We start from the raw sequence: 15,957 nt of genomic DNA, 5'->3' as shown, positions 1-15,957 counted from the left end.
AAATTAAAAAATAATCCTAAAATCAAAAATCGATGCAAGTACTTATTACATTTTGAAAAACCATATCTTATTCAAAAATAATCCTAGAATTTTTTATAATACACCATTTTAAAGTAAACAGAATAAGCTTTCTTTTTTATTATAATATATACCTAAATGTAGAAAAAAAAGTTATAATGGGAAATTTAAAAAATAATCGTAAAAAATATAAAAACTCGTTAAAAGTATAAAATCTTGAAAAAGATAACCTCTTTAAAAGAAGTCGTACAACATTATACTGTAGAACATTTTAAAGGTAATTGATTTCTATTCCTCTTACATGTAGCATTGCATATGCCTAAAGTTTCGTAGAAAAAAGTTACAGAACAATATTTGCGAAACAACAAGGAAAATTGCCCAAAATTGCTGTGAGTGACAAACTTTGAAAAATCACCTTTCGAAAACTGTAAATCCTAATGGCCTCTACTAAACACCATTTTAAATATAAAATATGTAAGTTTTTTTTCTGTGAAGTAATGTCTATACCTATATCTCCGTGGACAAAAGTTATGGGACAAAAAACAAAATTTCTTTCTTTTGGGTTTCTTTGTGCTTTTTCTTTTCAATATATTTTGTGTTAAAAAAGGTATCCTTCACTTTAAAAAGTTATATTTAGATAGGAAATTTAACCAGGAACAATTTTTATGTAGACGTGTTTGTACCAAAAATTCATAGAACTCTCCCTAATGTAACCTGTGCCCAGGGACTAATTCACCCATTTCTCAAAAACGCACCCCTTTAAATGGTAGCACTCCGCGGTTTTTTCATATATAGAGATGCATTGACCATATGAAATAATAAAACCCCGTTAACGTTGTAGTTCCTTTCTATAGTACATAATCAATAGCCTACTAAGTTAGTACTGGTTATCCAGTTAACTAACAAAAAGATAAAATAATTTAAATTGTACATTCCATATATCGGAGCTCATGATGCCAAAGAAAAAATATGCAATAATATAAAAATTTTATAAATCAATTTATTAAAAGTAATCTATAATTTATACCAAAAATGCAAAGTTTTAATCTTTATAAGCAATATTTAAATTTTTAAATCTATAGTGTAAACTGTTATTATTGAAAAAAAATTATGAAAACCACAAAAAAATTTCTTTCATTTTATTTATAAAAGTGAGTGTAATAATACCAATAGACGAAGCAACGAAGCACTAAAAAGCCCAAAACTTAGGAATTTTGTGCAGTAAGATGAATCGTCATGGAACTTTTTGCATTCTATTAGAGAGAGTGTCAGGCAACTTTGTGAACTAAATTCATCTAGGGCAAAAATTTTTGTGCATAAGAAAATGCATTTTAAAAGTGCATCTCGACGATGTGAAAATGAAAAATTTAGAACGTAGGAAATATTGACGAAAATGAGTTGAATTTTTATACTCGGGGGTTTTGGGAATCGCTGAGCACGAATTTCATATCGGCGATGGTCTCCAAGGTACCTGTTACGTAGGGATGTCCACGAGTTACTTCACGCAAAGATCCCTGGTTCGAAATCAAATTAAAGAAAATAACTTTCGTTTACAGAAAATTACCCCTATTAAAAATACGCAAGTGTAGCTTAAAATAAAGTTTTTATTTGGATGTTATCCGAAGAATGTTACAAACTCGACTGACTTAAAAACATAATATCCAATATCTACACATTCCTTAAAACTGCAATACATTCTTATCGTTTCAATCTCAAGTGGGCAGGCTAGTAAGCCCATCATCCCTTCACCTTAAAACAACGAAAAACAAACCATATGGCTCGCCGTATGTATAAAGCAGAAATATCTTTTAAACACGGACACTGCCATATTTTATAATGACTCGACATTCTCCCACCTTGGGGAATTTGACAAAATTTCTCAAAAAATACAGAGTCACGAAAAATTACAATAAAATATCAAATAAAGTAAAAAGTAAAATATATCAAAAACAAACAGAGTCATGAAAAAATCAAGTCAAGAAAATGTCACTTGAATCTTACAGGAGTTTTAACTATCCGGCCACTTCGCGTACATCTTTCATTTAGATCGGGTGCTCTGCTTTTTGTCACTCCCGCACTTATTTCACTTGATTCTTCCTCAGCCTGGAGCTGACAACCGTTCTCTTGAGGCACTGTCTTTGGAGCCGCATCCCGTAGGGTAATGCCCTGGATATTCTCGCCAGCAGTAACTGCCTCCACGACTTCCACTGGGTAAAGCCTTTGCAACGGTCTCAGAAGTTGGCCTTGTGCTGTCGCAAGACGAACTAACCGCACCTGATTATCTCTACCGGGTAAAAGTTCAATAACTTTTCCTAAAGGCCACTGAAGGCGCTTGATGTTTTCGTTGCCTACTAAAACGACATCCCCGATAGACACTTTAGACACTTTCGTCTTCTTCGTTCCCGCTTTGAGTTGAGCCAGATATTCAGCACGAAATCTTTTTCGCAAATGACTTCTCAACTCTTGCAAACGGCGTATTTTGCGTGTGAGAGAATTCTGCTCTAGCAAATCACAATCCGGCAACTCGTAACTGACTTGCTCACGTAAAAACATACCTGGCGTCAACGCGGCTAACTCAGTAGGATCATCCGAAATATACGTCAATGGCCGCGAGTTGACTATACTCTCACAATCACACAACAATGTCAATAAGTCTTCATAATTGAGAGACGCTCGACCCAAAACTTTTCGCAAAAGTCCTTTCACAATACCTATTAATCGCTCCCAAAATCCACCCCACCATGCAGCTGTAGGGGGGTTGAAACGCCACTTAATACGTTGTGTAGAACTATATTCCGCGATCATGTTCCAGTCCAATTGCTTAAGCGCGTTCTCAAGTCCCGTAAAATTCGTTCCATTGTCACTATAAACCGTTCTCGGGCGTCCACGCCTGGCAACAAAGCGACGGAAAGCTTGAATAAATGCATTTGTTGACAAGGAGGTAACGAGTTCCAGATGAACTGCGCGATAAACGGCACAAGTGAACAAACAAATCCATGCCTTCTCGCCCGATTTCAAGTAAAGAGGCCCAGCTAAGTCCACCCCGGAAATCTCAAACACTGCAGCATCTCGAACTCTATCGGCCGGCAATGAAGGCGTTTGTACTTCGAACGATTTCCCATCTTGTCTCTTGCACACACCACATTCTTTTAAAATGGACCGCACAATCCGTCTACCCCCTAAAGTCCAATATTTTTCGCGGAGCAAACTAAGCAGTCCCTGTGTACCAACGTGACAAGAGTTTTTGTGTAAGCTCAAAATCAACTTGCGCACTATAAAATGTTCACCCGGAAGTAAGATAGGCAGACGAAAATCTTCCGTGTCAATTCTCTCGGTAACGCGAGTTTTTAAACGTATAAGTCCAAATTCATCGACAAACGTGTTTAGCGAGGAAATTCGTTTCGTATCTGAACCGAACGCTTCTTTCTGCACTAACTTCAACACAAACATTTCGGCTTTGTCGATTTCCTCCGCAACCAATTCGCCTGTAAGTTTTCCATTTGAATTTCTCGTATTGTAACAAAATCGTAGCGTCCAAGCCATCATTCTTAACAGTTTTGTGTACTGAGAAAAGTAACGCAGGTGCCAATCGTCGGACGTCATATTCAATAGTGACGAAATGGCTTTTTTCTTTTTCTCAGTGCCGACTTCTTCTTCATCAACCTCTACTTTTTGTTGGGGCCAATAATTTTCGTTTCTGTACAACCATTCCGGGCCCTCCCACCATCGAGATTCGAACAATTGCCGAACACCACAGCCTCTTGATGGAAGATCGGCAGGGTTGAGAGAACCAGGCACATATTTCCAACACTCAGCATTGGCTAAATTTCTAATCTCCTGAACTCTATTAAAAACAAAAACAGACCAGTCATCCTTACGTTGAATCCAAGAAAGAACCGTAGTGGAATCACTCCAAAAATAAGACTCAACATGCTGAGAAAATTGTCTTTTGACTGACTGATAAAGTCTAGCACCAATAGTGGCTGCCAACAGTTCCAATCTAGGTATAGAAATCTTCTTCAAAGGAGCCACACGACTCCTAGCTGCTACAAGAAAAATCGAAACACCATCATTCCGAAGAACTCTCAAAAACACTACGGCTGCATAAGCTTTCTTACTTGCATCTGAAAAGGTGTGCAAACTCCAATGGTCAGCTTCAATGGGCCCAGCCTGGATCCAACGTGGAATCTCAATACTCGACAGTTCAGGAAGATGAGTAACCCATTGACAAAATTCCTCAGCCATGTCATTCTCGACTGGTGCATCCCATCCCAGGCGCTTTTCCCAAAGTTTCTGCAGCAACAGTTTAGGGAACAGAGATACTGGACAGGTAAAACCAATAGGGTCAAATATACTCTGAGCTACAGAAAGCATCAGTCTCTTAGTTATGGGTTCTTTTCCGACCACTCCCTGAAAAATTTCACCATTGATTTTTAGTGTGTCTCTTGAGGAGTCCCAGAGAAGACCAAGAACAGGGACAACTGTTTTTGTACTACCAGAAGACTCCCACCCTCTCAAATCCATCTTAGCTTCCTCCATGATGGCAGTTGCTTCTGATACGAACTTTCTCAACTCATTCTCATCAGTAACACTAGTTACACAATTATCTACATAGAACCCAATCATAAGCCTTTCAATTGTATTTTTAGAGTACGGCATATCATTACAACACTTCTCCAGCGCCTTTATCAAATGAAATTCTATAGTAGCACCCAGAAGAAATGGACTACAGTTGACTCCAAAAACAACTCTCCTATGTCGAAATACAAATTCCTTTCCTTCATTGTTTACCCATAGGAACCTCAAAAAATCTCTGTCCTTCGAATGTACAGAAATTTGAAGAAAAGCCTTTCGAATATCCGACACAACACCTATTTTTTGTTGTCTGAACCGTAATAACACAGAAGGAATAAGTTCAATAAGATTAGGCCCTACCTCTAAACACTGGTTCAAAGAAGGACGACCCTGTTCATGAGATGATGCATCAAAGACTGGCCTAATTTTCGTGGTTTCGCTAGTATTTTTAATAACGGGCCTGTGAGGCAAATAGTGCACACAATTATTCTCTTCGGGATTATTTACTATTTCGATCACACCCTCGTTCAACCACTCATTGAATATTAAATTATACGATTCAAACAAATTTGACTTTTTCAACTTATTTAAAGTAGTATCTAACCTTCTTCTAGCGACAACTAAATTATCTGAAATTAAAGGATGCTTGTTCAACCAAGGTAACATAACCTCATACCTACCTTCGTTGTCACATCGGATAGTCTCATAGAAAAAATTCTTAGCCTCCTTGGCCGCCACCTCTCGTGTCAATTTTTCTACAGGATCGGTTATCCCAATAATATCAAGCTCCCAGAGTTTCGCCACAGAAGAACTATCAACGAACAACGCAATCGACATCATAGATGTGCTGAAATTAGAAGCAACTGCCGGCACCTTGCCCATAAGAGTCCAACCTAACAAAGTTTCAACTGCTACAAGACCACACTGTAACTGATATTTCCTTCCTGTATACAATTTGCCTACAACATCAGCTCCTAACAAAATCTCAATTGGTGCTATATGTCCGACATCGCTGAGCGAAATATTCATGTCACTAAGTTCCTCAACCCAAGGGCCGTGATAAACAGGAGAGACATCTGCACAAATTTTTGGTTGATCTAAGGCATCAAATGAACAAGAGTAAGCTCCTTCACTCGCAGTTACCTTGTATAATTTATGTCGTTGTTCAGAAGTACTTTTACCGCCAAATAACGTATGTACGATATTTTCCGTTCCTTTAGCAGAAAAACCCATTTCTTGTGCGGTACGCTGTAAAATATATGTTCTCTGCGATCCAGTGTCAATAAGTGCCCTTACTTGTTTAGTACCATGTGCACTTCTTATGTTTACTCGCAGAGTTTGTAAAAAAACCTGTGTATTATTCAAATTCGCAAGCGTCTGATCCTCAGTCCTATTTTCTTCCGAGCGGCTGATACTTGAGGTCGATGTATCAATTTTGTTAACAGGTAAATCAGGACACATCAAAACAACATGGAATTTACAACACAAAATACAATTCAAACGTGCTCTACAGTTCTTCGAAGAATGTCGCACCTTCAAACATCGAAAACAGGCTTTCTTCTCTGACAATGTTCGTCGTTTCTGTTCCATAGACAATTTTTGTGCTTTAAAACAATTGATACTGTCATGCTGTCCTTCGCAAAAAATACACCTGTCAACCTCATAATTTACCAACCCAGCCGCGGTCGCTGATGGCTGATCAGTTCCTTGCTTTGGTAATTTTATATTCTTCTTTTCAACCAGGTTATTGGATTTACATTTATTTTCAGTCGATAAACCAAAACCTTCCATTGCTAAATTAATTTTTTGTTCATTTTGAACTTCATTTTGTAGAAAACTCATTAGCCCACTTAATCTTGTCTCCAAAGTTGAAACTTCTGCATATTCTTCGACATTGTGCATGGATACGGAACCAGAAGGCCTTAAAAACTGTGAAGATCTATGCCATAGTCTGATCATATCCTCCGGTAAACATGACTCAATAAGGGGATACAATATTGCCGCATATTTGTCAGCAGTTATGCCTAAGGTCTCAAGTGAACGAAGTTGACTCTCTATCATATCATATAGTGCAGAAACATTACAAGAACTACTAGAAACTCGACTCAAAATTAACTTTAAGAGCTCCCTAATATATACTTCAATCTGGAGATCCTCTCTGCCAAACCTAGACTTCAAACTCTTTATAATTTTTGAGTAATTATCGGCTACTGCAGGAAAACTCTCCACTAAACGTCTGGCCTTACTACCGTCTACAGTGGCTTGTCTCAAATAAGCTATTTTGTCGTTTAAATCAATCGATGGATCATCATGCACTACTTTGAACTGCGACCAAAATGGAAGCCAATCTATCAAGTCCCCAGAATATTTCTTGAATTCGATTGGAGGTAATTTAAAACTGCGCTTACCTTCTATTGATGACTCTGAACTTACTAAACTGGGTCTGTCTTCGCATTTGTACTTCAGTTCATAGTAGCGTGTGCTGTATCTATCCTTTGCCTCCATCTCACTGATTAATTCTGCCTCGGAAGCCTTTTCGACCATAGCTTCAAACACCGCACTTTCCACGACACACAGCTCATTGTACTTAACTTGTAACATTTCCCACTGTACACTAATTTGTTGCCAGGGTCGAGTGTCCACCGTTTCAGATAACAAATTGTCCAAAACATTAGCAGCTGTCGTAAAAGCAGTACGAAGCACTGTTCGGCGTTTTGTTTCTAATTCCAATGCCATATTTCTCGCTTACAAGGGTAACAACTTCGGCCGAGCCTCACGACAAACGAATTTATTCGCCGGAAAAAAGTTTACACTCAAATAAGCGGAAACAACTAACTTTTAAGCACACCCGTATATATTTAAGTCCTTATCGCGGTCGCCAAAATGTTACGTAGGGATGTCCACGAGTTACTTCACGCAAAGATCCCTGGTTCGAAATCAAATTAAAGAAAATAACTTTCGTTTACAGAAAATTACCCCTATTAAAAATACGCAAGTGTAGCTTAAAATAAAGTTTTTATTTGGATGTTATCCGAAGAATGTTACAAACTCGACTGACTTAAAAACATAATATCCAATATCTACACATTCCTTAAAACTGCAATACATTCTTATCGTTTCAATCTCAAGTGGGCAGGCTAGTAAGCCCATCATCCCTTCACCTTAAAACAACGAAAAACAAACCATATGGCTCGCCGTATGTATAAAGCAGAAATATCTTTTAAACACGGACACTGCCATATTTTATAATGACTCGACAGTACCTGGTGCCCACGGTGGAACTCGTCGCCTAGAGTTTTATGTTATAATCATTAAAAATCAGTCAATATCCATTAGTCGGGAAGTTTTTGGGGTCGCCGGCCACGAATTTAATGTTGGCGATGGATCCAAGATACCTAGTCCAAGATACCCCGTGTAGAACTCGTCGCCTAGAGTTTTTAGTTATAATTATCCAAAATCAGCCAAAAACTATTACCCTGGGGGTTTTGGGGGTCGCTGAGTACGAATTTCATGTCGGCGATGGTCTCCAAGGTACCTGGTGCCCAGTATGTGGTACTCGTCGCCTGGAGTTTTATGTTATAACTATTAAAAATCAGTCAATATCCATTACACGGCGGTTTTTGGGGTCGCTGACCACGAATTTAATGTCGGCGATGGTCTCCAAGATACCTGGTGCCTAAAGTGGAAGTCGTCGCCAGGAGTTTTTAGTTATAATTATTCAAAATTAGTCAAAAACTATTACCCTGGTAGTTTTATCCCTGAGTACGAATTTCAGGTCGGCGATGGTGCCCAAGGTACCTGGTGCCAAGGGTTGGAACTCGTTGCCTAGCGTTTTTTGTTATAACCATTCAAAATCAATCAATATAACCATTACTCGGGGGTTTTTGGAGTCGCTAAGCACAATTTAATGTTGGCGGTGGTCTCCAAGGTACCTGGTTCCCAGGGTGCAACTCGTCGCCTGGAGTTTTATGTCATAATTATTCATAATCAGTGAAAAACCATTAATCTGGGAGTTTTTGGGGTACGAAGCTTAGTACGAATTTCATGTCGGCGATGGTCTCTAAGTTACCTAGTGCCCACGGCGAAACTCGTCGCCTGGAGTTTTATGTTATAACCATTCAAAACCAGGCAATAACCATTACTCTGGGGTTTTTGGGGTCTCTGAGTACGAATTTCATGTCGGCGATGGTCTCCAAAGTATCTGGTGTCTAGGGTGGAACTCGCCGCCTGCAGTTTTATGTTATATTCATTCAAAATCAGTTAATATCCATTACTTCAGTGTTTTGGGGGTCGCTAAATATATTTTTCATTAATAATTTTTCTTAAAATACTTTTATATTATATCCTAAAAAATTAGCTATTTAAAAATTATTTTAAAATTTTGTCGCTTTTAAAGCAGTTGTCGTTAAATTTTGACACTAATGACATTTATGAAATTTTGACATAATTGGCATTTCAAGGGTAATTAAGTTATATCAGCGATTTTTTGTGTTTTCTGCGGTATTATTTTAATTTTTAGATTTCTAGTCTGCTTTTATATAAAAATAACAGTAGTTTTTAGAACTCTTTAGCGACGTATTAGTATAATATAATGTTGATGGATTACCGTCGAAGGCCGATATGATCAACCAAAAAAGAAGATGTATATGGTGATTTTTCTATTGACTTTCTTGGGTGTGAATCTGTCTTTTTATTTTACTGCTCCTGGTTTAAAACAAAGCATAGTATATATGTGAATACCTCCAAGCTACACTTTTATATAGTTCTGTTCTTTTAAAATTTTTTAATTAATTATTAAAAAACATCTAAAAAGTGATACCGTATTTAAAGCAAAGTAAGTTTTTAATGTGGGTGTTTTGAAAAAGTCATATATTTTATACTTATTAGTTTTGTTAATTACAGAATAAATAATAATATTATAATATCAAGCCGTTTAAGATTGGTATTAAAGGAATTTTTATTATTTACAGTCTATAGCTGCGCTGTTTTATAATTTTGGTTTTCGAAATTGCGGAAGAGAGAAATTTATGTAACTTCAAGTAAATATATTTTTTTATTTTATTTTATTTTTTTATTAATTTTTTCATTATGTTATACAAATAAATTAATTATGAATACGTGCACTAACATTTAATTTAACACGTATTTTTTAGATTATTGTATACCTACCTTGAAGACCATCGCCAACATGAAATTGGTGCCCAGCGACACCTAAAACCTTCATAGTAATGGTTATTGACTGATTTTGTATGATTACACCATAAAACTCCAGGCGACGAGTTCCACCCTGGGCACCAGCTACCTTGGAGACCATCACCGTCATGAAATTCATGTTCAGCGACCCCAAAACTCCCCGAGTAATGGTTTAAAATGATTTGTAATAATTATAACATAAAACTCCAGACGACGAGTTCCACTTTGGGGACCAGGTACCTTGGATACCATCGAACACATGAAATAATTGTTCAGCGTCCCCCAAAATCCTCAGAATAATGGTTATTGACTGATTTTGAATGATTATAACATAAAACTCCTGGCGACGAGTTCCACCCTGGGCACCAGGTACACAGGAGACCATCGCCGTCATGAAATTCGTGCTCAGCGACCCCCAAAACCCCCCGCGTAATGGTTTTAAATGATTTGGAATAATTATAACATAATACTCCAGACGACGAGCTCCACCCTGGGCACCAGGTATCTTGGAAACCATCGACCACATGAAACTCATGTTCAGCGACCCCCAAAACCCTCAGAGTAATGGTTATTGACTGATTTTGAATGATTATAACATAAAACTCCTAGCGACGAGTTCCACCCTGGGCACCAGGTACACAGGAGACCATCGCCGTCATGAAATTCGTGCTCAGCGACCCCCAAAACCCCCCGCGTAATAGTTTTAAATGATTTGGAATAATTATAACATAATACTCCAGACGACGAGCTCCACCCTGGGCACCAGGTATCTTAGAGACCATCGACCACATGAAACTCTTGTTCAGCGACCCCCAAAACCCTCAGAGTAATGGTTATTGACTGATTTTGAATGATTATAACATAAAACTCCAGGCGACGAATTCCACCCTGGGCACCAGGTATCTTGGAGACCATCGCCAACATTAAATTCGTGGCCGGCGACCATAAAAACCCCCCGAGTAATGGATATTGACTGATTTTTAATTATTATAACGTAAAACTCTAGGCGACGACTTGCATCGTGGGCACCAGGTACCTTGGAGACCATCGCCGATATGAAATTCGTGCTCAGCGATCCCCAAAACCCCCGATTATAAAAATTCAACTCATTTCCATCAATATTGCCCGAGTTCTAAATTTTTCATTTTCACCTCTTCGAGATGCACTTTTAAAATGCATTTTCTTATGCACAAAAATTTTTGCCCTAGATGAATTTAGTTCACAAAGTTGCCTGACACTCTCTCTAATCGAATGCAAATAGTTGCATGACGATTCATCTTACTGCACAACATTCCTAGGTTTAATGCTTCGTTGCTTCGTCTACAACTAATTCTGCAATATCAAAGCATGGTATATTTGACTCAAGTTACTGATGTCAGTTCTCTTATTCAGTGCATTAGAAGTTTTTAAAATAAAACACATCTCCATAAACTGTCTTTTGGAGAGGTTACGTTCATTGCAAAGGATCTTAGCTTCACCAAAGTCCACCCTGTGTTTAGTGTCTATTGCGTGCTGGGCTAAGGCACAAGTTGGTTTTTGCAGATTGATATCACTACGGTGTGAAATTAGACGTGATTTTATCGCTCGCTTTGTTTGTCCTACGTAACATGCGTCACATTCAGCATAAGGTATGTGATAGACAACATTTACTTGTTCCAAAGGGGACAAGGGTGTTTTAGTTTTAGAGAACAAATTTCTGACTGTTCTTGCATTCTTGATATCAATCTTAACAGGAATATTATTATTTTTATATAGTTTAATAAGTTTTTCAGAAGACGGAAGAGAGGAAGACGTAGGAAAAGCTGGAAAGAAGGAATCCATAGGGAAATCGGAGAAAGAGGCTTGAACGAAGACATGTGCTACGATCGAGAGCAATGGCGATTGGGAATCGGAAGACGCCGTAGAACGTTATGAACCGATTATATATATAATATAATAAGTTTTTCAGCAACCTGAGGAAAATAAGGAAGTGAAGAAAACTGGGACACAGGAGTCCCAAGGTTAGTAGTAGGCAGAATTGTGTTGTTAATAGTATTATTCGATATTGATCTAAGTTGGTCACCATTGGGTATGACATTCAGAGAAGAACCGTAACTTTGGGAAAAAAGAAATTTGTTGATAAGAGAGGAGGAGTAGGAGTTATCAACTAATATACTTCTGAGTAACAGAAGGGATTCCCTTCGATTAACCGGATGTGTCAACCTATGTAGCCTACAGCTTAAAGCTTTAATAAGGTTTATTTTATATTTAAAAGGATGACAAGAATGGTAGTTGAGAAACCTATTTGAGGCCATTGGTTTCCTATACCAACTTGTAGTGAGTGTGTTATCTCCACTTCTAATGATACGCCTGTCTAAGAAGGGGATACTGTTGTTAGAGGAGTCCTCGAGTTCACAAGTGAACTGTAAATGAGGATCAAATCCATTAAAAATAGACAAGGTGGCCTGTGTCTTGTCTGGGGGTAAGGCTAGTATTAGGTCATCCACATAACGCTTAATAAAAGAGACTTGAAAATCTAAATGACCCAAACGGTCAGAGACCAAATCATCCAAAACATAATTGACTAGGATGGGTGAAATCGAGGAACCCAATGGTGTCCCAAAAATTTGTAAATAAAATTTCTCATTGAAGACAAGAAAATTTGTGTCAAACACTAATTGAAGCAATTCTGCAAACACTTCCCAGGAAACTGGAGAATCAGGTTGGATAATATTCCAATGATTTAATGAATTAAGGACACTAGCTAAAGGAAGGTTTGTAAACAGTGAAACTACATCAAAACTCACTAAAATATAACCATGTGGTAGCTTAAAGTCATTAATAAATTCACTAAATTGAAAAGAATCAACAATGTTAAAATCATTGTTATAATTATAAGATTTTGACAAGGTGACAGTCAAAAATTTGGCAATATGAGTGTTGGGTGAATTAATTGAGGAAACAATGGGCCTCATGCTCAATGTGGGCTTGTGAATTTTAGGTAAACAATAAAATCTCGGTGCATAATCATCATAATTATGTAATGACTTAGCTAAAGTTTGATCTATGATCTTAATATTTTTTAAGTGAGTAATGAATTTATTAATTTTGTTAGAAAATTTGGAACAGAGGTTAGAAGAGAGGTTGATAATAAATAACGTCGTCTAACAATGATTGACTTAGGCTGAGATATTGATCTCTATCCAAAAGGACAGTGGCATTACCTTTGTCACTGGTAAGAACAAGAAGATTAGGGTGGGTTTTTAAAAACGATACCGTTTCCCTGTAGATCTTATCAATTTCCGATATGGATTGCCTAGGGCGATTAGTATAGTTCAGCAAAATGTTATTAGAAGATGACCTCAAGGAGAGGAGATCTGCATTGTCAGCATGAGACAAAATATTTTCAACATCAGCAAGAAACCTACTAATTGAATAATCTTTGAAAGAAGGATGTAGGCCAAACTTAGGGCCTAATGACAATAACTTTAGAATATTCTGAGGAACGTCCACATTGGAAAGGTTCTTAATCCATTTAGGATTAAACGGAATTTTGTGGAACTCAGGAGTACCTAAGTTATCGAGCTTCCTCCGAAGGTGTAAAATGGTTTTATTATAAATGAAATTAAATTTTTTGTGTAAAGATGTCTCAAAATTATCTAACAAAGTTGTAGGTAAAGTGTGATCTAAGAAGTCTGTGACATTATTGATTTGACCAAGAATGAATTTAATATCAGAATGAACCTTAGATATGTATATGGAAATTAATATATCCATATATATATATATATATATATATATATATATATATATATATATATATATATAACAAATGAAATAGAGAATGCGGAAAAATCCCCTTACGAACAATTCACACATCCACTACTTCGGGCTGGGAAAAATTTTTTTGAATAGAATCGAAGATCCAAACACCAGCTCTTAGAAATGTGTTTCGCCCTCTTCAACCTCTATGGGCTCATCGGTGAAGATGAGAGGTTGAATATCTTCAGACACATTCCAATCAAAAAACAACATTCGAGACCTAGACATAGCAGGAACGTAAATCTACGCCCAACCTGACAATGCCATTCTCAAGTTTTAATTCCCTAATTACTTTAGAGTAAGTAAGATAATGTTTATGAAAAAACAAAAGATGTAGATCTTTGAAACACACTCAGTGATCAAAAGATCCACAGGTACTGGTTTGGACGACCACTCGTACGAAAACAACAAATGAAATAGAGAATGCGGAAAAATCCCCTTACGAACAATTCACACATCCACTACTTCGGGCTGGGAATTTTTTTTTTTTTTTGAATAGAATCGAAGATCCAAACAACAGTGGATTTTTTTTTTTTTCATTTTTTTTTTTTTTTTTTCATTTTTTTCTGTTTCATTTTTTTTTCATTCATTTCCAAAAAAATGTGGATCTTTTGATCACTGAGTGTTTCAAAGATCTACATCTTTTGTTTTTTCATAAACATTATCTTACTTACTCTAAAGTAATTAGGGAATTAAAACTTGAGAATGGCATTGTCAGGTTGGGCGTAGATTTACGTTCCTGCTATGTCTAGGTCTCGAATGTTGTTTTTTGATTGGAATGTGTCTGAAGATATTCAACCTCTCATCTTCACCGATGAGCCCATAGAGGTTGAAGAGGGCGAAACACATTTCTAAGAGCTGGTGTTTGGATCTTCGATTCTATTCAAAAAATTTTTCCCAGCCCGAAGTAGTGGATGTGTGAATTGTTCGTAAGGGGATTTTTCCGCATTCTCTATTTCATTTGTTGTTTTCGTACGAGTGGTCGTCCAAACCAGTACCTGTGGATCTTTTGATCACTGAGTGTGTTTCAAAGATCTACATCTTTTGTTTTTTCATAAACATTATCTTACTTACTCTAAAGTAATTAGGGAATTAAAACTTGAGAATGGCATTGTCAGGTTGGGCGTAGATTTACGTTCCTGTTATGTCTAGGTCTCGAATGTTGTTTTTTGATTGGAATGTGTCTGAAGATATTCAACCTCTCATCTTCACCGATGAGCCCATAGAGGTTGAAGAGGGCGAAACACATTTCTAAGAGCTGGTGTTTGGATCTTCGATTCTATTCAAAAAAATTTTCCCAGCCCGAAGTAGTGGATGTGTGAATTGTTCGTAAGGGGATTTTTCCGCATTCTCTATTTCATTTGTTGTTTTCGTACGAGTGGTCGTCCAAACCAGTACCTGTGGATCTTTTGATCACTGAGTGTGTTTCAAAGATCTACATCTTTTGTTTTTATATATATATATATATATATATATATATATATATATATATATATATATATGTATATATATATAATCAAACAAATGAAATAGAGAATGTGGAAAAATCCCCTTACGAATAACTCACACATCCACTATTTCTGGCTGGGAAAAATTTTTCGAATAGAATCAAAGATCCAAACACCAGTTCTTAGAATTGTGTTTCGCCCTCTTCAACCTCCGTGGGCTCATCGGTAAAGATGAGAGGTTGAATATCTTTAGACACATTCCATCAAAAAACAACATCCGAGACATAGACATAACAGGAGCGTAAATCTACGCCCAACCTGAAAATGACAGTCTCAAGTTTTAATTCCCTAATTACTTTAGAGTAAGTAAGATAATGTTTATGAAAAAACAAAAGATGTAGATCTTTGAAACACACTCAGTGATCAAAAGATCCACAGGTACTGGTTTAACGACCACTCGTACGAAATCAAACAAATGAAATAGAGAATGTGGAAAAATCCCCTTACGAATAACTCACACATCCACTATTTCTGGCTGGGAAAAATTTTTCGAATAGAATCAAAGATCCAAACACCAGTTCTTAGAATTGTGTTTCGCCCTCTTCAACCTCCGTGGGCTCATCGTAGATTTACGCTCCTGTTATGTCTATGTCTCGGATGTTGTTTTTTGATGGAATGTGTCTAAAGATATTCAACCTCTCATCTTTACCGATGAGCCCACGGAGGTTGAAGAGGGCGAAACACAATTCTAAGAACTGGTGTTTGGATCTTTGATTCTATTCGAAAAATTTTTCCCAGCCAGAAATAGTGGATGTGTGAGTTATTCGTAAGGGGATTTTTCCACATTCTCTATTTCATTTGTTTGATTTCGTACGAGTGGTCGTTTAACCAGTACCTGTGGATCTTTTGATCACTGAGTGTG

At 37.2% G+C, this 15,957-nt stretch overlaps 1 protein-coding gene across 1 annotated transcript; it reads right to left on the bottom strand.

The window, feature by feature from the left end:
• Window positions 1-1,633: 1,633 nt before the first annotated feature.
• On the bottom strand, window positions 1,634-7,329 carry LOC126888657 (uncharacterized). Its single transcript, XM_050657019.1, has 2 exons — window positions 4,515-7,329; window positions 1,634-1,767 (listed from the first exon to the last, which is right to left on the bottom strand). Exons 1-2 carry the CDS (start codon window positions 7,327-7,329, stop codon window positions 1,634-1,636), a joined length of 2,949 nt encoding a protein of 982 aa, XP_050512976.1.
• Window positions 7,330-15,957: the final 8,628 nt, after the last annotated feature.

This window comes from Diabrotica virgifera, chromosome 7 (assembly GCF_917563875.1).
Source record: "Diabrotica virgifera virgifera chromosome 7, PGI_DIABVI_V3a".
NCBI classification, from domain to species: Eukaryota; Metazoa; Arthropoda; class Insecta; order Coleoptera; family Chrysomelidae; genus Diabrotica; species Diabrotica virgifera.
Note: the sequence above shows the minus strand (reverse complement) of the source record. Positions and strands in the feature narration are given on the sequence as shown.

Coding starts and splice junctions, on each gene's coding strand:
- LOC126888657 (XM_050657019.1), bottom strand. CDS start 7,329: ATGGCATTGGAATTAGAAACAAAACGCCGAACAGTGCTTCGTACTGCT. Junction 1,768..4,514: donor GAGAGGGTGGGAGTCTTCTG/GTAGTACAAAAA, acceptor CGTTGTTTTAAG/GTGAAGGGATGATGGGCTTA.